This window comes from Hemiscyllium ocellatum, chromosome 12 (assembly GCF_020745735.1).
Source record: "Hemiscyllium ocellatum isolate sHemOce1 chromosome 12, sHemOce1.pat.X.cur, whole genome shotgun sequence".
Lineage (NCBI taxonomy): Eukaryota > Metazoa > Chordata > Chondrichthyes > Orectolobiformes > Hemiscylliidae > Hemiscyllium > Hemiscyllium ocellatum.
In genome coordinates this window covers 19367433-19391936 of record NC_083412.1, presented here as the reverse complement: position 1 = coordinate 19391936, position 24504 = coordinate 19367433, and the positions used below count along the sequence as shown (strand labels likewise).

At 43.0% G+C, this 24504-nt stretch overlaps 1 protein-coding gene across 2 annotated transcripts in view; it reads right to left on the bottom strand.

Annotated features, from left to right (window-relative positions):
• Positions 1–24504, bottom strand: part of cog3 (component of oligomeric golgi complex 3) — a 66432-nt gene that overhangs the window by 19759 nt on the left and 22169 nt on the right. The window contains exons 7-15 of one of the 2 annotated variants that reach the window (XM_060833356.1): positions 24140–24265; positions 23516–23596; positions 22728–22771; positions 19071–19197; positions 16026–16117; positions 8638–8777; positions 8249–8409; positions 6064–6172; positions 2569–2693 (exon numbers count right to left, since the gene is read on the bottom strand). In XM_060833356.1, coding sequence (XP_060689339.1) covers positions 2569–2693; positions 6064–6172; positions 8249–8409; positions 8638–8777; positions 16026–16117; positions 19071–19197; positions 22728–22771; positions 23516–23596; positions 24140–24265 — 1005 coding nt within the window. The remainder of the gene's footprint in view (positions 1–2568; positions 2694–6063; positions 6173–8248; positions 8410–8637; positions 8778–16025; positions 16118–19070; positions 19198–22727; positions 22772–23515; positions 23597–24139; positions 24266–24504) is intronic. The other variant, XM_060833357.1, reaches the window with a different exon arrangement.

The following is a 24504-nucleotide window of genomic DNA, read 5'->3' as shown; positions in this document are numbered from 1 at the left end:
ACAACCCAATAGCAGTACAATGTGCTGCAGAGGCACAGAAAATGCCTCACTCCTCTCTTGCTTTTTAGTTTTGATCCTCAGGTACAGATCGCATGCATCAAATAGAATTTCGAGTTGGAGGATGAATCTTCCATTCCCCCCCAACCCCACCAAATGACCTGCTCTTCTGCACACAAGAGGTGCTGGGATTACTGGGATCATCATGTCCTGTGGAAAAATACAAAACAGCAAGACAGCAGCTTTTCAGTTATAGGCAGGTGCGGTGGGGCTCTGCAGAGCAATATTCCGAGGATTGGGAATATTCCTGCTTAAAGCTGGTGGCCATACACCTAAAGCAAAAAGCAGCAGCTTGTTGTCTGTACAAGTTGCAACACAGAGACTCTATAACGGGAGATTAACTTCTCTGCTTCAGCTGGATTGGCCCTATGTTTGGGAATTTCCTTCCTGAATTTCTGTGTCCCTCCACCATTTCGTTCATCCTTCAAGATCCAGACCTGATCTGGTCCACATGTGACTCCAGATCGACAACAAAGTGGTCAATTTTGAAATAGCCTTGTTGCACAAAACCACTATCAAGTCTGATAAAAGAAATGAAATTAGATGCACCATCCTGCATTGACTAAGGCATCAAAATTACAGTATTCACAGCCCTCTGGATCCTGCACAATCCTCTTGTTCACGTGGATGCTGGTGCCAGAATTGAGACAGCGGTCTCAAAACAGTCAAGTCAGCCTGATATAGTCATGCCTCATGGAATCATGCCGGATAGAAAAAGTCCCAAACACCATCATCATCTCTGGGTATGTCCTGACAATCAGCAGGACAGACCCAGCAGAGTTCACAGTACAGCAGTGAATGGGAGGGAGTTGAGGGATTCCACAATGTTGACTCTGCTGCTGATTACAATGTACTGAGCTGCTCCCCCTGCTGATGAATCAATGCTACTCCATGTTAAACACCACTTCAGAGAGAGGTACTGAGTGGACAGGAACACCATTATTGACTGAGCTGGCCGGGTCTTCAAAAGACATTGCTGATCGACTAGCCCATTGGCAGGGGAAGGACCCAACAAGGGAAATGCACTTGGCAACCTCCAATTTATCTGCACTAGATGCATCTATCCATGACAATATCAGTAGGAGTGACCACTGCACACATGTGGCATTGGAGCTGGTAAGGTGCTCCACATTAAATGTTTCAAGGACTCCCTAAATAAGTCACTCTCTGTGTGTCACTGTCAGTGGAAAGTGCAGGCTATTGATCATGCTGCAGGAAGATGCTAAGTCAGGATTGCTGCAAAGACCTTTAACACTGTGTGGAAGAGGCAGCTGAGCAAAGAAAAAAAGCAGAAGGGTGACCCCAGTTGTTCCCAGCACTGATCACACCTTCACTTGTACCTGCTGTGGGACATTCGCCAGTCATGGTCGGCCTGACCAGCCAGCAGTGAGCTCGCGACCAATCAGTACCACCTTTCTAAATTCTTTGTCAATGAAAATCTGCCAAGAGTCACAAAAGCAGGTCAGAGGTTGGGAATTCTCTGGCGAGTAAGTCACTTCCTGACTCCCCAAAGCCAGCCCATCAACTGTAAGGCAGTCAGGAACATTTGGAAATATATTGTAGTTCTTTCAGTATTAGGGCAAAATCCTGCAACATACACTAACACCACAGGGGGTGTTCTACAGTCTAAGGACTGCAGTAGTTCAAGGATTTAAGGATGAGTACCAAATTGTGACAGAGCCAGCATATACCCAGATCTCTGTATGACTAAAAATTAGATGTTCCTTCAAACCAATCTTAGTGTCTGTGTGACTTGGTCACAAGCTTAGTTTGCTAATGTTCCTTGGATTATTTAACTGTGTTAAAAGGTTCTTTTATATATATAGGCAATTTGCTGTGAAGATGGTGATAAGACTCGAACGAATGCAAGAGGCAGTGTGCTGCTTTTAAGTGGAGATTCCAGACACTCTCTTTAAAAAAAAAGCAGCACTTTACACCAGGATTAATTCAGGTTGGCTAGTAGAAATGGTGAATTTGCAGGTCCTAAATGTTGGACTGTTGGCAGGTATCTTTAAGGAATTGTAGGGAATAAATTCTAGTTACACATTATATAGAATTGGCAGAAACAGGCCATTCAGCCCAACTGGTTGATACTGGTGCATCTGCATGAGCTTCTCCTCTCGATCTTTCATCTCACCTCCGTAGCACATCTGCCTGCACTATATATCCACATGGACCAGAAGAGAGTTTTAGCTCACTAAGGAAGAAACAAGAGTCCTCATTATATACAACTTCATATAGCCAAAAAAAAAAACAAGGGGATCTCCACCTCCCAATACACTTTCTCATTCAAAGTATCAAGGTGACTGAAACCAGCAAACAAGCGAGGTGGAAAGAATTACAGTACAGGGAAAAGTGGTGGAAACAACATGACGTGAACAGCTTAATCAGATGTCCAGCATTGATACGATGGGCCAAATGGCCGCCTTCTTTGCTGTAATCATGCCACGAGGGAGAAGACTTGGTTTGGGCAACAGCAACAATAAACTCAGCCTTCATTCCGAAACTTACATCGATACATCTGTAAAGCTTCGAGAGACAGACCAGTGTTCTGCGCACTGTCGGGTACCACATGCCATGCAAATCTGCAGGGGAGATCGTCGATTGTGGCCGAGGATTCAGAGCTTCTGAGTTACCTGTGCAAAATTAAACAATTTTAATAAACTGAACTGCAACATCACGATACAACATTGTATGGAATGAGCCACTAGAGGAAGTGATGAAGGCTGGTACAGTTACAGCATTTAAAAGGCATCTGGATGGGTTCCTGATGAAGGGCTTATGTCTGAAGCTTCGATTCTCCTGCCCCTTGAATGCTGCCTGACCTGCTGTGCTTTTCCAGCATCACACACTCTTAACTCTAAACTCCAGCATCTGCAGTCCTCACTTTCTCCCATCTGGATGGGTGTGTGAAGAGGAAGGGTTGAGGGGGTTATCAGCCAATTGGTGGCCCATGGCACTAGATTAGGTTAGGTTAGGATAGCTGGTCGGCATGGATGAGCTGTACCGAAGGGTCTGTTTTCGTTTTGTACATCTCTATGACTCTATAACTGTCCAGAATTTAACACCATGGAGGCAATCGTGACCCTACGCCACCAGCAGACACTAGGGATGGTCAGTTAAAACGCTACCAGTTACTGACATCCCACCTGTCACTTCCCGAACCAAAAGGAACTTGTCTGAGATCAATAGGGACCTCCCCGAATTATGCACACATGACTCGATTACCTCAGCAGGGCTAGACTGCAGGAGTTAGGAGGTTGGAGGGTTGGGGTGGGGTCGGGTGGGGGGAGGGGCAGCGCCAATGCTGCTGTTATGACTTTCTTGTCAAAGCCAATCTGGAAGAACAATAGCCTCAGAAGAGGTGAAGAATACAAAGTGTATTTTCTCCCGCCTTTGTGCGGACAGTTCATCGGGGATTCGGTAAGCTGAATGCTGCAATGAGGGATGTGACTTATGAAGAGTGGCTAAACAAGTCTGCGTGGTTTTTTCGAGTTAGGAATTTGTTAGAATGCACAAAATTCTGAGAAGATTTGACGTGGCAAATGTTGAGAAGATATTTCAACTAGTCAGGGAATATTGAACTAGGGGACATTGTTACTGAGTAAGACATTTACTTAAGCCAAGATACAATAGAATTTCTACTCCCAAATTTCTGGAATTCTCTACTACAAAGCGTATAGCAATTCGATCACGAAGTATTTAATAATATTTTGAAGTATCAAGGAGTTGGAAAGCTATGAGGAGCTGTCATGAAAGGCTTAAGGCAGACTGGCCTTGATCGTTTAGAGTGGTGGGTCAGGTTTGAGGGGCCGAACGGCCTGCTCCTGCTCCTACTGCTTACATTCTTAAAGTCGACGACATTTTTCCAGTGAACTCTTCAGTCTTCCCTGGCCCAGACTCCTCTGCCACCCCAAACACAAAGATCCACAAGATACTGCAGGAAGCCATTCCCACTATTCAACTTGTGATGGTAATTGGCTTAACGGCTTGATTGACTGCTGTTTCGCATAGATATCTTTTCCACACCATTTGGGGGGGGGGGGGGGGGGGGGGGTGAACCGATCACTTTTTCATGAGGCTTTAAATAGCTCAGACCTGGTTTCTGTGGCAGGGGAAGAGTACCAAGCCACTTAGCCATCCACTCTCCCAAAATCCACCCTCAGTTAAAATCATCCCTGATAACACATGAATAAATAGATCTGAGCACTAGAACACACTAGTAAGCAGAAATTAAAGAGCTTCGATTTATACTCTTTAATGGCCTTAGGACTTCTCAGAAGGTTTTGAAGCCAATTAAGTACTTTTGAAGTGTAAGCCGTCTAAATAATTGGGAAATGTAGCCAGTTTGCACACAGCCAATACTCACAAATTGTACAAAAATGACTAAAACCATCGCTTTAGCATATCTTTGATAAAGAATCAACATGGTGGCTCAGCCATTAGCACTGCTGCCTCACAGCAAGGGGGATCTGGGTTCAATTCCACCCTCGGGCAACCGCCTATGTGGAGTTTGCATGTTGTCTCTGTGGGTTTCCTCCCACGTTCCAAAGATGTGCAGGCTAGGTGGGGTGGCCATATTAAATTGCCCATCATGTCCAGGGTTGTGCAGGCTAGGTGGGTTAGCCAGTGTATTGACCAGAGGAGTTGGGAGGTCATCTTGTGGTTAAATAAGTCATTGGTCAGGCCACGTTTAGAATGCGGTGTACAATTCTGGTTATCGCCCTTTTGTAGGAAGAATTTGTTAAACTGATAACCGTATAGAAAAGATCCACAAGCAAGTTGCAGGGGTTGGGTTTGAGCTATAGGGATAGGCTATTTTCTCTGGAGCATCAGGGGCTGACCTTATAGAAGTTTATAAAATCATGACAGCACGGACAAAGAGAATAGCCAAGGTCTTTTTCCCAGGGTAGGGGAGTCCAAAACTAGAGGGTGTAGGCTTACTGTGAGAGGGGAAAGGTTTAAAATAGGGGGCCTAATGGGCAACTTTTTCACACATAAGTTGGTGTGTGTATGGAATGAGCTGCCAGAGGAAGCAGTGGAGGCTGGTACGATTACAACATTTAAAAAAGGTATCTAGATGGGTATATGAATAGGAAGGGTTTAGAGGGATATGAGCCAGATGCTGGTAAATGTGACTAGATTAATTTAAGATATCTGGTCGACACGGACAAGTTGGACTGAAGGGTCTGTTTCTGTGCTGCACATCTCTGTGACGAGCATGCTGGACAGGAGAGAGTCCGTACAGACTTCCCAAAGGCTCTTTATCAAGTTCTGCAAAAGACGGTGTTACCCAGACTAAGAGCAGATGGTACCTCCATGGGACAGGTTGATAATTTGTTGTAAAATAGAAGCTGGAAAGTACAGCAACAGGAAACGTTTACTGAATTGAGAGATACAAGATGCATAGCTAGGAGCAGAAGTTACATACGGAACACAGACAGATCAAAAGAGAAGAGTGGACAGTGTTCACAAGTCAAAGGCCATCCACTTCCAATTGAGTGCATCTCAAAATCTAACACAAAACTTCCCGATCCACTCAAGTTTACAGCTTCCTTCACCTCACAATATATTGCTGTATAAGCTGTACGTTTCCAAAGGGAGATGGACCCTCAGGAAGTACTGCTACCATCTTCAGGACTGCTGTAGAAGGAGCAACAATGAGGATTAGATTCCCTACAGTGTGGAAACAGGCCCTTCGGCCCAACAAGTCCACACCAACCCTCCGAAGAGCAACCTACCCAGACCAATTGCTCTACATTTACCCGACTAATGCACCTAACACTATAGGCAATTTAGCATGGCCGATTCACCTGACCTGCACATCTTTGGACTGTGGGAGGAAACCGACGCAGACACAGGGAGAATGTGCAAACTCCACACAGACAGACGCCCGAGGTGGGAATCAAACCTGGGACCCCGGCGCTGTGAGGCAGCACTGCTAACCACTGAGCCACCGTGCCACCCGGCACTAAGTATTAGTTCTGACGCTCTGTTGAATTGTACCTGATTTGATGACATTTTTAGAATCAGGATCTTCAAGTTGAACATCTGCAAAAGATGAATCAGCCACAGACGACTTGGTTTGTTCATCCTTCAAGCTCTGTGCAATTTGCTGCAGAACAATTATGAGAAAAGAATCAACAGCATTTTCAAACAACAGAAGCACCTGAAGCGTATTGCACCCATGAAAAGCACATTAACAACAATTCAGTCACACTCCTGTAATTCAACTCCTTAGAGTTAATTATTGCTGCTATCTCCCCAGCCCAACTTGCTTCCAAGAACTGTGCAGTTTTCCAAATCACACCTCATATACATCACCTCCCCACCCCCCATTCTAATGATTCCACAATTTCTGGCCATGGTTCCAGTTACTGAGATGCCAGGTTGTGAAACTGCCTTGCTAATAAAACTTTCCATTTTTGCCCCTGTGGAATGCACCTTAAATCTCGGTCTGTGCCTAGTTTGTGATCAGTTACCCTAATTTCTCAAGGAACCTGACATTAAATGTTTTTTGATAATGCTCTTGTAAAGCACCCATTAAAGATGCTACGTAAAACAGTGGACAAACAATGAAGATTCAGGACAATCCTTCTTGATATTCACATGAGCAGAACAGATTGTATAGTCTAGTCTGGTAGGGGCTTAGTTGGTTGGTCGGTCGGCTAGTTTGTGATGTAAACTTACACCAGCAGCATGGGTTCAACTCCCACATTGATTGAGGTTACCATGAAGGACTCTCCTTCTCAACCTCTCCCCTCACCTGAGGAATGGTGACCCTCAGGTTAAATTTACCACCAGTCATCTCCCTCTAATGACAGAGTTGCCCAATTGTACTATGGTGACCTATGTAATTCCTTGAGTACGGAATCTAATTGAGGGCTTTAAGGTGATTGAAGGATTTCAGTGGGGAGATAAAGAAAATGGAAAGTTTCAAAACGAAAGATTGATAGATTTTTGTTGGGTAAACCTATTAAGGCCTACAAAGCTAAGGCAAGTGTACAGAGTTAGGATACAAATCAGTCATGATTTCACTGAGTGGCAGTGCAGGATTCAAAGGAGAGAATAATCTCCTGCTGTTCCCATTTTCTCATAAAAGGTATTACAATTTTTTAATCTTACCTCAGCCACTACTTCATTTAATCTAATGCCCGCATTAAATCTCTAACCTTTGTTTTTTTTTCTGTAAATCTAGAACGGTCAGTGAAACTGAAAATGATTTAAGGGCTTCTTGCAAGGACTGATGGGATCTTACAAGAAAAAAGAACTGAAGAAGCCAGTTTATCCAAATATTAAGTACTGGAACTGATTGGAAGGAAGTCTTAGCCAAGTGAGCGTGCATAGCATCAAGTGTTTGTACTCTTGAGAACATACTAGAAGCTGCTAGATCAGTGAGGGACAGACCATTGTCAGTGGTGCTGTATTTCCTCAGAAACTCAACATAAAACCTGTGTGTTTTTTGTCCCCCTTGATATTCAATGGCATTATCATGACCAAATAATGCGTTACCAACATCCTGAGGATTACCGTTATCCAGAAACTGAACTGAACCAGCCATATAAATGGTGTTGCTACAACACCATGTCTGAGGCTAGGAATTCTGCATCAAGTGGCCCACTTCTTGCCTCTCTAGTGCCTGTCCACCATCTACCAGGTACAAGTCAGGGGCTCTGACAGCATTGAGCCTTCCAACCCTACCTGACACTCAACAGCCACTGCCTCACTGAATGCTGGAAGACAGGCTAAATAGGTTTGCCTGAAATGCCAATTTTCCTGCTCCTTGGGTGCTGCCTGACTTGCTGTGCTTTTCCAGCACTACACTCATCTGGACTCTAATCTGGACTCTAATCTGCAGAACCCACTTTCGCCTAACTAGGTTAACCTTCAGTCATTTGGCACTGATGTAGCATGACCAGGTAGAGTTCCTGCATACTCCTTATAACCTCTGAAAGTGGCATTCTGACAACATTTTTTTTTCTGTGCCCAGCATAAAGCAAACTGCCCAAAAAGTGTGTGTGTGTAGAGGGGGTAAATCGGGGCAACAGTTGGCGAGGTCTTTCAGGAGCCCAATTACTCGTTTGCAAACAGACAGGGGGTCAATGATCACAGCTTGAGTTATAATCCAATCCATGTAGACCCAGGTTAAATGAACAATAAATGGTTTTGTAATTAGGTAAGAATTATTTACCTCCATCATTTCCAGTTTGTCAGGGTAGGCCAGGTCCCCAGGTGCAGGCTTATAGCCCACAATGTCAGACTGAATATAGATGTGCGTCCTGTAGACGAGACGTTCTTGTACATCTTCCAGCATTTGCTTTGCCACTGCAGAAAAGGCACCCAACTGCTCTGCTGAAGGGTGACAGAAACTAGAGGTTAGCATTCTGGAATGGCCAACTGAATTTTAAAAAATACAACCATTTTAAACCAAATTGTAGATTTGGTGCCTTAACACCAACTAGTCAGAGATATATTGCATATATAAAAGATATGTCAAATCATCTGCAATTTGCTTACATGACATTGTCTGGCCTCAGGAACACAGCTCAGTTTCTAGAGATCTCCGTACACCCCACCTACCATTGTTCCGCACATGATCCTCCAACATCTCATTTTTCAGAATTCCACACAGCTCCGACAGCGTCTCCAGGTGGTTGACATGAATGATGAGTGGTCGAAACACATCATACCATGACAGGCACAGCTTCTCCAGCAACTCACTGTAGAAGCAGAAAGAACAGGGATCAGCGTCACAAAACTGATTCTCCAATTTCTTTCCAAAATAACACAATGCAAAAATTGAAATCACCCTTAATTGTCGGGCCAACCCGGTGATCACAGACGGAGCTTACAATTCTCAATTGACATCTCAGCGTCATTACAGTGCAGAAGGAAGCCATTCTTACCATCATATCGACAATAGCTCTCTGAGCATTGTAATTTAGTGCTAATTGCCTGCTTTTCTCCCATAAACTTTACACTGTGTGTGGCAGGCTGTACACCAACGAAGTCAATCTGGGTGTTCTCGGACAGGAACCCCTGGATGAATCAGGACATACAGAACCTGCTAAAAACCAGGTGTGAGGCCTTCAGATCAGGAGACCCACTCAAATAAGGAATCCAAGTATGACCTTGACAGAGCCATTAGGACAGCCAAGGACCAATACCGATCCACACTAGAGACCCAAACAGATACCCGACGACTATGGCAATGACTGAATGACATCACAGATTCTAAAAAGAGATAGTGTAAGATAGCAAATGATGACACATCCCTCCCAGATTGTCTCAACGCCTTCTATGCTCGCTTTGAGCAGAATTTCGGTGGAGAGGTAATACCTATTCTGACAAGTCCTGACGAACCTATCCCAACAGTCACTGCATCAGAGGGCAGATCAGTTTTCCTTTGGGTGTATCCAAGGAAAGTGATGGGACCAGATGGAGTACCAGGCCGTGCACTCAGAGCATGCACAGATCAACTGGCAGAGGTCTTCTCGGACATCTTTGATCTCTCCAACCTCTCCCTGCAGCAGGCCACTGTCCCTCCCTGGTCCAGAGGGTCAACATCATCCCTGTGCCTAAGGCGGCTCATGCAGCATGTCTCAATGACTACCGTCCAGTGGCCCGAACTTGGGTGGTTATGAAGTGCTTTGAAAAGCTGGTCATGGCATTAATCAACTCCAGCCTTCCTACTACGCTTGACCCACTCCAATTTGGCTATCCGACCAACAGATCCATATCAGATGCCATATTGCTTGCCCTTCACTCCTCCCTAGAACATCTCGACACCAAGAACAGCTATGTAAGAATCCAACTCATTGAAGGCTGAACTGTAGTCAACACTATTATCCCTTCAAGACTGATTACTAAACTTCGTGATCTCGGACTAAGCCCCACTCTCTGTAACTGGATCCTCAGTTTCCTGACCCACAGCCACAATCAGTGAAGACTGGGGACAATATTTCATCGTCACTAATACTCAGCACTGGAGCCCTTCAGGGGTATGTACTCAGCCCCCTACTGTACTCACTGTATACCCATGGCAGCATTGACAAATACCAGACTAATGTCATTTATAAGTTCGCTGATGACACCACCATGGTCAGTCAAATCTCAGATGGCAACGAAACAGACTACAAATGGGAGGTGGAAGACCTGGAAAAATGATGCACTGAGAACAACCTAGCTCTGAATGCCAGCAAAACCAAGGAACTCATTATTGACTTTCGGCAGGATGTTACTCATGCCCCCCCTACACACTGACAGCACAGAGGTGGAACGAGTGGAGAGTGCCAAGCTCCTGGGAGTGGTCACCTACAACAAGCTTTCTTGGACTCATGTGGTTACAAAGGCCCAACAACGTCTCTTCCTCAGGCAGCTGAGGAAATTTGGCATGATGGCGAATACCCTTGCCAACTTTTATAGGTGTGCCAGAGAGCATTCTATCTGGATGTATCACTACCTGGTATGGAAACTCTACCAATCATAATCAGAGACGGTTACAGAGAGTGGTGAACTTGGCCCAGACAATCACAAAGGCCCACCTCCCATCTATAGAATCCATCTACCAGGCCCGCTGTCAAGGAAAGGCTGCCAGCATTCTCAAAGATACATTCCATCCTGGCAATTTTTTTTTTAAACAACCTCTACCATTGGGGAGAAGGTACCGAAGCCTGAACACACACACACCAGCCGGTTTCATAACAGTTTCTACCCTCCTGTTGTTAGAATACTGAAAGGACTCAAACTCTTAACATTGGCCTGTACCTGTGTTTTTGTTGCTGTTTACCTATTATTTATTATCTATGCTACTTAACTACGTGATTTGCCTGTAATGCTCATAATGCAAAGCTTTTCAGTGTGCCTTGGTACACGTGACAATAAATCCAATTCAACTCACATTATTTAAATAGAAGCAATCATCCAATGCCCTCCAGCATCTTAACTGAATCTGTCTCTACCACACTTCCACTCTGCTCTAACTCTCACCTCGCCTTTAATGCTTTAGCAAAACACTTCATGTCTGGTGCACTCCGGTTTTTAATCTGGTTACAATTCTGAACAGCTTGTCTGTTTACATCCTCACAATTTTGAAAATTTGTATCAATTCTCTCTCTCCCAGGAAAACATTCACTCCAATATTTTTGACTGAAATGTTTCATTTCTGGAACCATTACTGTAAACACCTTCTGGACTCCTTCCAATGTGTTCACCTCCTTCCTATAGTTCAGTTCCCAGAACTGCACACAATATTCTAGCTGAGGTTTAATCAGTGTCTTGTTCATCCTAACTTCTTGTACTCTATGCACCTATATACTAAGTCAAGAGTATTGTATGCTTTTATTAATTGCTCTACCTGTCCTGCAGCTTGTAATAACTTACATACATAGATACACTGATCTCTCCACTCCTGCACCATGTTTTTGTGTTCTTTACACCAAACTACATCTTTTATACTACTTTGAACTTCCCTCCCCGTTAACATTCCCTCCCCGTTCTACGAATATGTCAATGTCCTTTTGAAGTTTGTCCTTCTCAGAGTTTAAAATTCTCCTAAGTTTTGAGTTGCCCACGAACTTTGAACTTGTCACCTGTACGCCAAGACCTAGATCATACATTTATCTGGGTCTGTGATGTTGTGGCGAAAGCAGTTTCAAAAGAGATCATTAACCGGATCCCTGTGAAACAAGTCAGTACTTGGTACAAAAACAGGATTGAAGGGCTCAGGTCAACAAAGAATACTTTCAGTCTCTAATTCACTTCATTGAGTTACCCGTGATTGCACACAACAAGCCCTAATTAGAGCCATCCTTTGATCATGTAAATTACTTTTATAAAGTTAAAGAACAGATTTGGTGCAGTACTTGCCATTTAGCAAACACCTCTAATGTGTTAGCAGTTAACAACTCACTACAATTTAATGAAGGGCATCAGCTGATGGAAGCTGTTTAAAGATCTGACATTGCATGAAATCAGCAAAACGTTTTAAAATCAATTATAATACAGGGGATTAACGAGGTGCAAGTAACTTTTTGAACTCCCTAAATTAGTCAGCATGTTTTTAAATATATGTCGAACAATGCTTTTTGTATTTTTTTTTAATTCATTCACTGGATGTGTTGCCCCATTTGCTGCCAATCCTAATTGCCCAGTGGCCAGTTAAGAGTCAGCCACATTGCTGTGGGTCTGAAGTCACATGTAAGCCAGACCACATAGAACGGCAGTTATGTTTCCTAGAAGGACATTAAAACTAACTGTTACATAATGTCAAAAATAGTTAACACCATTTATCTGCAGAAGAAAAATAGGCTGCTGTCCTAAGAAGTGTAGTGGCATAAATTACAATTAACTTTGAAAAGAATTACAATGTTGAACATGCATTCTACAGAATACAGTACATTACCTTATTAATCACCCCTAGGTTGACATTAACAAACCAGTACATTACCTTAGATTTCAATTTGCTTTCAATCAGTTTCATTGCAATAATGCAAAGCTTTTTATCCTGCACATTTTAAGCAAAATGTAAATGCAAGCTCCACATTATACAAAGCTATTTTGCTTGCATCTTAAAGCACGTTATGTCTATACCTTCTTTCATTGATTAGACCTACAGGAGGATTACATGTCCAAATGCAAGGAAAAGGAGATCATGCAGTTCATTGATCTTTCTCCATCACACACCTTCTAGATTTCATTTTGCATTTTTCCAGTGAACCTTTAATCACAGGTTGTTCTAAGAACAAAGAAACTTTACATTCCAGGAACAGTCTGTTCAGCCCTCCAAGCCTGAGCCGATCCAAATTCACTGTCTAAACCTATCACCCAATTCCGAAGGATCTGTAGCCCTCTGCTCCCCACCTACTCAGGCATCTACCATGCCTGCCTCTACTACCTCTGCTGGCAACGCATTCCAGACACCTACCACCCTCTGTGTAAAGTACTTTCCACGTGTATCCCCCTTAAACTTTCCTCCTCTCACCTTGAACATATGACCTCTCGTTAATGAATCCCTCACCCTGGGAAAAAGCTCGTCTCTATCCTCCCTGTTCATACCCATCATGATTTTGTAGACCTCAATCAGGTTCCCCCTCAATCTCCTTTTTTCTAATGAAAACAATCCTAACCTACTCTACTTCTCTTCATAGCTAGTACCTTCCATACCAGGTAACATCCTCATAAACCTTCTCTGCACCCTCTCCAAAACATCCACATCCTTTTAGTATTTGTGGTGACCAGAACTGCACACAGTATTCAAAACACAGCCAAACAAAGCCTTGTACAATTTTAACATGGCCGGCCAGCTCTTATACTCCATAGTCCATCCGAGCAGCATACCATATGCCTTCTTGACCACTATCTGTGCAGTCACCCTCAGGGTATAATGGACCTGAACTCCCAGATCTCTCTGCTCATCAACTGTTCCCAAGTCTCTTCAGTTTAGAGTATAGTTTGCTCTAGAATTAGACCTTCCAAAAATGCATCACCTCACACTTGCCTGGATTGAACTCCATCTGCCACTACTCCTAACTCTCCAAGTCTATCTATATTTTCCTGAATTCTTTGACAGTTCCTTATGCTTTCTGCTACTCCACCAATCTTTGTGCAAACTTCCTGATCAAACCACCAATGACTTCTTCTAGATCATTTATGGATATCACAACAGTGGTCCCAATACTGACCCCTGTGAAACACCACTGGTCATCTTTATCCATTCGAGAAACTCCCTTCAACTATTACTCTGTCTCCTGTTGCTCAACCAGTTCTTTATCCACCTAGCTAGAACACCCTGCAAACCATGCGACTTCACTTTCTCCATTAGTTTACCATGGGGAACCTTATCAAACGCCTTACTAAAGTCCACATACGTGGCATCTATAGCCCTTCCTTCATCTATCAACTTGGCCACTCCCTCGCAGAACTCTATTAAGTCAGTAAGACACAATCTCCCCCTCAAAGAACCATATTGCCTATCACTGATCAGGCCATTCTCTTCCAAATATAAATAGATTCTATCCCTCAGTACCCTCTCCAGCAACTTTCCCACCACTGACGTCAGGCTCACTGGTCTGTAGTTACCTGGAGTATCTCTACTACCCTTCTCGAACAGGGGGACAACGTTAGCAACTCTCCTGTCTTCTGGCGGTTCACCTGTGTTTAACGATGCTACAAAGATATCTGTCAGGGCACCAGCTATTTCCTCTTTCGCCTCCCTCAGCAACCTGGGATAAATACCATCTGGTCCTGGGGATTTATCCCCATTAATATCTTTTAGTCTACCCAACACATCCTCCCTCCTTATGTCAAGGTGATCCACAGTAAACAAACTTCTATCTCTAAGCTCGACTCTCCCTCTCCTCAGTGAACACAGATGCAAAGTAATCATTGAGAATCTCCCCATTTTCTCAGGCTCGGCACACAACCTTCCTTTAGTGGACCAATCCTTTCTCTAGTTACCCTCTTGCCTCTTATGTGTGAATAAAAGGCCTTGGGATTCTCCTTAATTCTGCTCGCTAAAGTTATTTCATGACGCCTTTTAGTCCAATTGATTCCTCGTTTAAGATTGGTCCTACTCGCCTGATATTCCTCCAGGGCCCATTCCTTATGTATGCTTCCCTTGGCTAGTCGTACAATGTCTCCTGTCATCCATGGTTCATGAATCTTGCCTCTCCTATCCCTTGGTTTCAAAGACATGCCTATCCTGCACTATCTTCAAGGTAAAAACAATGACTGCAGATGCTGGAAACCAGAATCTAGATTAGAGTGGTGCTGGAAAAGCACAGCAGTTCAGGCAGCATCCAAGGAGCAGGAAAATCGACGTTTTGGGCAAAAGCCCTTCATTAGGAATACAGCCCTTCATTAGGAATACAGGAATAATGTATTCCTGATGAAGGGCTTTTGCCCAAAACGTCGATTTTACTGCTCCGCTTTTCCAGCACCACTCTAATCTAATCTAGAATCTGCACTATATCAAATGTGGACTTGCCTTCAAATAACTGCCCCCAATCTACATATCCCAGCTCCTGCCTAATTTTGATATAATTGGCCTTGGCTCAGTTTAGAACTCTTCCCTTAGGACCACACTTATTTTCGTCTATTCTAAACCTTACAGAATTGTGGTCACTAGTCCCAAAGAAATCCCCCACTGCAACTTCTGTCACCTAGCCTGGCTCATTCCCTAACACCAGGTCCAATATGGCCCCTTCCCTAGTTGGACTGTTGACATACTGCTCCAGAAAACTTTCCTGGACGCTCCTTACAAATTCTGCCCCATCCAGACCTCTAACACTTAGTGCATCCCAGTCAATGTTGGGAAAATTAAAATCTCCCATCACTACCACCCTGCTGCCTCTACATCTTTCTCTCTGAACATTCACTGGATCTTATAAGAACACTTCTGGAAAGGGCTTAACTTCAGCTTTTTGAATTTTTGGTGCAAATCCAATAATGCCTATAACATATTTCCATCACAAATAAAGACCCACCATATACTTCCTAGGGTTTTCTCCATTTAAACACTATCCTTTTAGTAACACAGACTACGGTGCCAGACTGAAGAGAGGAACCATGGCAGCTGCAAAAGATGCCTCAGGTGGTGCTGAGCAGCTCAATGGTAACATGAAGTAACTGCCAACACAGTCACTTTGCACACGGTTCTGTCACTTCGGTTGATGGGCTTTAAGGAATGAACTAATCAGAGTAGGAGGTCAGTGTACCTGGGCTTACAATGACAGTTCTGCTGATTTACAATTCCTCTGAAATTATTTCCGCACACAAAAAAAACACATCTGCAGGAATGTTGTAAGTCACTGTGCCTGGCTCTCCCCTACACGCTATGTACAATACACAGAAACTAGAAAGGATTGCAGCACACCTTTTCCAACTGATTCAATAAAGTCACTCAACATGAACGCAAGGGATTGAAAACCTGTGATCATCAAGCAGATAACAAGACGTGAATAACTTACTCCAGTTTGGGAGCTGGCTTTGTAAAAAATTCATTGTACAGCCGATGTTCATCCTGACACACCCGAACCAGAAAAGCACAACCACTTCGAACCTGGAAAAGAATACTAAATCACTGCTCGATAGGCCACGTTAGTGTTTCAGTCATATCACACTACTGAAGTTAACGTTAAAACCAACTTAAATCTAGAGAATCTTTCCTTTTCATTATTCCTTCCTGAAACATCTCCATGTTTCTCCATGTTTCTTTCTCCATGTTTAACATTCTACGCAAAAGAGCAGCATATAAAGATACAAGTAAAACATTGTGAAATCTGAAATAAAAGCAAAGTGCTGTCTAGTGGCACCTGAGTAGAATGACACTTTCTGCAGAATTGGATTCTCTCTCCACTGACGCTGCCAGACCAGAATTTCTCCAGCACTTTGTGTTTTTACTTATTTTGGCAAATACAGCTACAATGCTATGGAGAAAGTGAGGAGTGCAGATGCTGGAAATCAGATCGAGAGTACGATGCTGGAAAAGCACAGCAGGTCAGGCAGCATCAGAGGAGCAGGAGAATCAAGCATAATGCCTTCATCAGGAATGAGGCTTGTGGGCTGGGGGAGCGGAGAGATAAATGGGAGGGGAGGGGAGTGGAAAGGTAGCAGAGAAGGCAATAGAAAGATGAAGGTGTGGACGAAGGTGATAGTCGGAGAGGAGGATGAAGTGGATTGATGAACAGATCAGGAGGGCGGTGCTGAGTTGGAGGCTTGGGACTGGAATAATGTGGAGGGAGGATAAATGAGGAAACTGTTGAAATCCACATTGATCCCATGTGGTTGAGGGAGTGATTTTTGCCATCAGGCCGTAGCAGTTGAAGGCACAGTCAAGAAATTGCGAGATGATACAGTGGGGTCAATACGTAAGAGACCACAAATGGAGGGACACAGTTCTTGGAGGGTTAGTTATGAGGCTGGTGGAGGTAAAAGAATGGGGAAGGAGAAGTCACAATGAGACAAGCGCAATAGTTTTAAATCGGAGAGGTATAAGGAGGCAGAGGAGACACGGTACAGGGAATGAGGTTGGAAATTTATTCTTTAACAGGATGCCAAGGTTGCAAGTCTGTGGGCAAGCCACAGACAGTTTGGGAAGTGAAATTGACCACTTTGAACTTTCCAAAATTTACAACCAATGGAAAATGCAGCTCATCATTTCTGGATATCAGAGAATCATTCCAGCAACGTTGGAAGAGCTGAGAATGACAGTAGAAGTATGCCTTCAGCTTACACTTGGACCTTGCCCTTGAAAGTACTGCCAAATGGCAGCAAGTAATTTCAAAAAGATAACTATCTCGGGAGAGAAAAAAAAATTGCAGAGGATGAAGCTATTGCACACGTGATGGGGTGTATGGCACCCTCTGCGTTTAAACCACTTCAGAATAGAGAGGGAAGATGGCCAAAGATAGGCCCTTGAGGATGTCAAGATATGGTGCATAGATGGGAAAGGAAGTCACTGATGGAAAATGTTCTGGCAATTAACTTTTTAAAAAATGTATTCTTGGGATTATGGCAACGCGGGCTAGGCCAGTATTTATTGCCCAAGCCTAATTACCCAGAAAGCAGTTAACAGTCAACCACATTGCTGTGGGTCTGGAGTCACATGTGGGCCAGACCAGGTAGTTTCCTTCCCTAATGGAGATGAGTGAACCAGATGGCGTTTCTCCCAAAGATGGGCAATAGATTCATGGTCATCAGCAGACTTCATTCTACTGATTTTGATGAAATTTAAACTCCAGCAGCTCCTGTGGTGGGATTTGAACCCGAGTCCCCAGAATATGACCTGGGTCTCTGGAGAAACAGTCTAGCCGTAACACAACGAGGCCATCGCCTCGCCAAACTGATAGAAAGAGTGACACCAAGTAAAGAAGAGGGAGGAGAGGAGCTGCCGAAATGTGGGGTGGCCGTCTATATCACGGGCTGCAGAGCTGAAAAGGTCAAGGAGGGACAATGCCGCACAGTTGGTGAAGATATAATTTATGACATTGCTGGCAATACACTGTAGAATCATTGCTGCAATTTCAAATATAATCTGCTGGGTTTTGCAGTTCAGTTAAATGTACTCAAACTGGCCCGAGTTATTGAATTCATCTTTTGAACTGCACCACAAAATGTTTAGCTCTATCAATTACAGCAACATGCAACTCTGCTAGTACTGTAAAACAATAACTGCATTACACACTAACTTCCTTTGGTTTACAACTTTACATAAATATAACTTTGTTCCTTGAGTTGCAACTTGCATTTATCAAAACAGGGCAGCATTAAAAGTACAAGTTTGTAACATAATTCCCAAAGTTGTTGAGTGCTGCCCAATAGAGGAGTTAATACTTCTCAGGAGGTGCGTGGACTGAGCTGCCAGAGGAAGTGGTGAAGGTGGGCACAATTAAACATTTAATACACATTTGGACAAGTACAATAGCAAATAGCAAAGGTTTAGAGGGTCGAGTCACGTATGGACAAGTTGGATTGAAGGGACTGTTTCTGTGCTGGATGAGTGTAAAAATGAGGAAAAAAATGTTACCCAAGCTTGGTCTCATGCACCTCCTAGATAACATCAGGAATTCAATAACAGGTTAGCCAGTCCAGCTCAGTGGTTTAATGTTGAAAGATTGGAAGTTTGGGAAGCAGCAGCACAATCCCATTTCAGTACATTGGACCACACAGCATGAGCTTATACAACATCGTCCACCCAGTGAGTTCCCATTCTCAGACAGACACTGGCACCAGGGAGGTGAGACAGGAGGAGGGGCACTCTGGTTACACCATCCTCCTATCAGACCAGAATGCCTTGAAGGCTCACCTTTTTCTAAAACTGTGTACTTTATGAAGAGGATCGAGGAATGGTTAATGAATACACTTCAAATATTTCTTAGATATCCTGGTAACTGACTCAAAACTAAATGAATAACAGTGCCATTAATTACAATGTATTAACTTTCCTGAACATGTGTACACATTTCCAACAACCGTTGTCTTTTTAGCTGACTAATGTTATTGGAGACCCATACCAGAGCACAGTGATCCCTGTTATTTTGGCTGGTCAGGTCAGCAATGGTGGAGGAGATGCTCGGACCTAGAAGCAGCTCCCTCTGATCTAAGTAGCACTGATGGATCTCGCTCAGAAGCTGTTGATACCTAGAGGAAGATTAGGTCTGCATTAAATTTACTGAAATTAATACAATAAAATCATAACCCGCCAGTACAAATCCGTACATTTAGACTTATTTAAAACAGAGTCCATTTAAAGACAATATTGCACATTGAGAGAGTCCCCCTATGTAATTTGCACCACTTCTTGTGAGTATATTATATTGTATTGTAAGAGGCTGCTTCACACAAACAGCTAGTCAAAGAGTGACGGCTCTTTTACTGCAACTTCCCTGATCCTTTAATAGACTGGAAATTTCATAAACATTACATCTATAGAAATAGAATCAGGGTTCAAGCATCAGGCTGTGACCGTGGGAGGTCAAGCGAGATAGAGCTCAAGAGAAGCACAGAAACAGGGATGATGACAAGGATGCTTAGAGTCATAGAGATGTACAGCATGGAAACAGACCCTTCGGTCCAACCCGTCCATGCCGACCAGATATCCCAACCCAATCTAGTCCCACCCGGCCCATATCCCTCCAAACCTTTCCTATTCATATACCCATCCAAACGCCTCTTAAATGTTGCAATTGTACCAGCCTCCACCACATCCTCTGGCAGCTCATTCCATACACGTACCACCCTCTTGTGTGAAAAAGTTGCCCCATAGGTCTCTTTTATATCTTTCTCCTCTGAACCTAAACTTATGCCCTCTAGTTCTGGACTCTCTGACCCCAGGGAAAAGACTTTGCCTATTTACCCTATCCATGCCCCTCAATTTTGTAAGCCTCTTGACACTCAAGGACAAGATTTATTGCTGGAATTCCTCAGGGTAACGTCCTAGTTGTCAACATTTTATGCTTAATCAATGGCCTCCCCTCCATCAAGAGGGCAGAATGGGGATGCTCACTGACAAGGGAATAATATTCCATTCCATTCACACCTACTCAAATAACAACATAGTTCATATCCTGCCTTGGGCATCAATCGGACTGACCCTGAACTACACAATGAAATCTCACATTCAACTACACTTGTAATCAATACTAATTATCAACTAATACTAGTTAATAAACTTGGTCAGTTCCATTTGCAACTCCTCAATTTATGAAAGCAATCCATGCCTCTGCAGCAAGATCTAGACAATTCAGGATTGGCACCGTGACCCTTCTTTCTGATGAAAGAAGGGAGTTCCACATTTGAAAGGAGATTCTCTTCAGAGCTTCCTGAGAAATGTGGAGTCTTTCATAGCATAGACCCGTTGGGGAAGGATAAACGGCCAAGTGGACACCTGTCAAAGGGTAAATAAATAACAAGTAATATACTTATCACACAAGTGTCAGCTCCAAAAAAAAAGAGAATTTCTAACTCCATCCCTTTGGAATATCACAGCACATGACTTGCCTGGCTCCCTGGTTCTATACAGGAGTACTGGGCTAATGGTAAGATTCTTGGTAGTGCAGAAGAGCAGAGAGATCTTGGTGTCCATGTACATAGATCCCTGAAAGTTGCCACCCAGGTTGATAGGGTTGTTAAGAAGGCATACAGTGTGTTAGCTTTTATTAGTATAGAGAATGAGTTTCGGAGTCACAAGGTCATGCTGCAGTTGTACAAAGCTCTAGTGCGTTGCACTTGGAGTATTGCGTAGAGTTCTGGTCACTGCATTATAGGAAGGTTGCGGAAGCTTTGGAAAGGGTGCAGAGATCTACTAGGATGTTGCCTGTTACAGAGGGAAGATCTTATGAGGAAAGGCAGAGGCTGTTTTTGTTAGAGAGAAGAAGGTTGAGAGGTGACCTAATAGACACAAATAAGATAATCAGACGGTTAGATAGTGTGGACAGTGACAGCCTTTTTCCTCGGATGGTGATGGCTAGCATGAGGTGACATAGCTTTAAATTGAAGGGTGCTAGTTATAGGACCGCTGTCAGAAATAGTTTCTTTACTCAGTAGTAGGGGTACTGCCTGCAACAGTAGTAGACTTGCCAACTTTAAGAGCATTTAAATGGGCATTGGATAAATATATGGATGAAAATGGAACAATGTAGGTTAGATGGGCTTCAGGTTGGTTTTACAGGTTGGCACAACATCAAGGGCAAAGGGCCTGTCCTGCTCTGTAATGTTCTATGTATACCCAGCTGGAGCACTACCTACTTGGCACCTTACCACCCTCCCACTTAGCTTAAGTACTTACCCTTTGACAGGTGTCCACTTGGCTGTTTATCCTCCCCCAATAGGTCTACGTTATGAAAGACTCCATTTCTCAGGAGGTTCTGAACGGAATCTCCTTTCAAATGTGGAGCTCCCTTCTTTCATCAGAAAGGAGGGTCATGGTGGCAATTTGAGAGAGATTACCAATCAACACAAACATGGCTATTTCAATTTAACCTTTGGAACTGTAAGAAGCAGGTTACATTTACAAAGACCTGCTGTAAAGAAAATGTTGCCAGTGAAATGACAAGATTCCCATGTGTGATGAAATCAGAGAAGACGTAAATAAACAGACTTTTTGGAGTCTGTTGTTTATTTATTTAAAGCTAACGGATACTGCCTCGGGCAGAAGGTCTTCACGTTTTTAAAATATCACTTGTACAATGAAAAGGGTGGGGCCAGTTCTCCCAGTTCAGCTTCTCCCTGGTTTGGTTTTAGCATGTGTAGGTAGAAAGGCTGCTGGACCCAAAGAAGCAGGTCCCGGCTAGTACTCTCTGTGACTTCTATCCTGTAAGAACCTATGTTTGATTTTACCTTTTGCGTCAAGGGATGTTTATGGGGAATGTTGCAAGTATTTGGCACAGCATGATTAAGTTGGAATGATCCAATGAGTTTTCGGATCAGATAAGTTATTCGGTATTCTGTTTCCTGTTTTATTTCATCAAGTAACCTTGTAAATAAATTCTGTTTTGTTTAAAACTAAGTGGTTTGACCAGCTAATTCTCTCCTGGAATACCCACTGTACACCTGCTTAAAACAAGCAGCAAAGTCAAGGTCTGGGCCACAGTCTTGAAATGTTTTGAGGGGTCTGGCCTGATCGATAACAATAGGTAAGTGCAATTATTTTACCCAATACCCAATTTAGTAATGAGGTGTTATGACAGGATACACCACCACAATGGACCTTGATTTGAACCATTGATTTCTATCCATTTTAATATCCATCTTTTGAAAAACAACAGCATTTCTTAGCAATTTCAAACATCCTACATTAAAATGAATAATCCAAGACATGGGTGCTTTTAGAGTCTGCAATAATTTTACATTAACCTACCTAACCAAACCTCTACTCTAAAAATGATCAACTAAACATAAAATGCTTGGGGCATTCCAAGAATCTGAAAAGATGTTGTATAATGCAAATTCTCTCTTACAGAGAAACCGCTACTTGTTATTTCAACAACATACCACAACAGTCAATACTTTTTATGAACAAACATTTAATCAATAATTAACTCCCAAAGGAGTCCCTTTCTGTAACTATCTACTAAAGTTTCGCATGACAGTTTTGAGGTCCAAGAGGAACACCAGAATTACATTGTCGAGCTCACCATTCATCCAACACAGTGCATGGAGAATGTACTTACTCAGAGCTTTTTTCAGTCCTTTGCTCTATCTGCTCAATTAGAGACTGCAAAGGAAAAACAGAACACAATGGATGCTTTCAAATGGCAACTTTGAGAGTAATGATTGGAGGTAACATTGGTTACATAAAAACATCAGCCAAAACAAGAAACAGCTCCTGCACTGTTTCTAATATTCTTTGCAAATCAATCTACTACAAATAGAGTCATACGACTGGATGTTCTGGCTCAGCTGTGAATACCAAGATACCTGGCTGCAAACAGATGATAGAGAGTCCTGACTGCTCAGCACATACTGTCACAGGCTGTTGAGCCGGTCAGGTCACAGGCTTCTATTCACCATGCACAAAGAGCAACCTAGCCCTGTCTTCCCATTACTATCACATGGCTTCTGTTGTTCTGTAATTGTTTTTTTTTTCCTCATTCTATGGTTTTCTCTCTAATTATTGTTACTTTCTCTATGCATGGCTGTTTCGCCACCTTGTACATTCTGGCTGTTTTCCCACTACGCCTGCAAGCTTCTATACCACTGCCTTTTCTCTTGTCTCTGTCATCGCCCAATTTTTCTCTGCAGTTCCCACATTGAGATTTGACAGGTAACAGGACTGAAAGGCCTGAGAAACAAGATCCAATAGAGGCATCTTTCTCTATCCATCTGAATTAGCTAGCAGATAGTGGCTTTTCGAGCCAGTTAGGTGAAATTGTGATGCCAACTACAACAACAACAAATGTGCCTATTTCTTCCACTCCGTATAGCGGCATATAAATGTCTTAGATTCCACAATGCTTACCCGCACTTTTGGAGCTGCTGCTCTGAACTTCACGTAGAACAATGTAAAGGCATTATCGGTGTTAGATGTAACCGAGGGGTCCTGTCAGAAAAGATAATGCAAAATTACAAATAGTAAATAGTTTTCTTCCATGTTCAGGAAATATTTTTTGTTGCAACTGAATCAAAACTCTAATGAGGAATGTCAAAATTTTCTTCAATGTCTGCACTGGTTGTATTTATTTACAGACAATTTAAGTATATTATTGCAAATAAAAAGGTCAAGATGCCATAATCCCAGAGGACCCCAGTGCTGCTTTCTAATTAGACAGAGATGACTGGTGGTGAGTAACACACTTCAGGCAAGGGGTGAGGTTTAGAAGATGAATTCTGTAAGGTAACCTCAGCCAGTGCTGGAACTGAACCTGCGTTGTGGGAGCTACTCTGCATCACAAACCAGTCATCTAACCAACTGAGCTAACTGACTGATACACAAAAAGAAAAGTTCCTTGTAAACCAGATGAACGCATATTAACACGAGTTGTTGAATAAAAAACTCCAACAAATAAAACATCACTCCAATATTAGTATTTTGAAAAACCACACTTAGTCAGGTTATTGAAACTGTATTGCAATAACAACTTACCCTTTTGGTTAACTGAGTGGAGAGGTTCTGAAGTGTATTCACAGTGTAAATCTTCATCAGGTGCATAGCTTTGGATAGGCATTGTTTAAACTTTGCTAAATAAACAGGATAATCTCTAAAGCCAGGCTGTAAACAAAATAATAATTAATGCTATAAAGAACAGTTTAAATGAAGGTGGCATTTGATAACACGCGCACCTGCATTATGGACTACTTTAATTCGCATATGCATGCTTAAACAGTTTCAGGAGAGGGATGAACCTGATTTTTGGTGGGGGGGTGGTGATGGGGGAATGGGTAGTTTTCGGGAGAGGCAGCGAAGGAGGGGGTTTAGGGGCTCCTCCTTCCACTTCCCATCTCCACCAC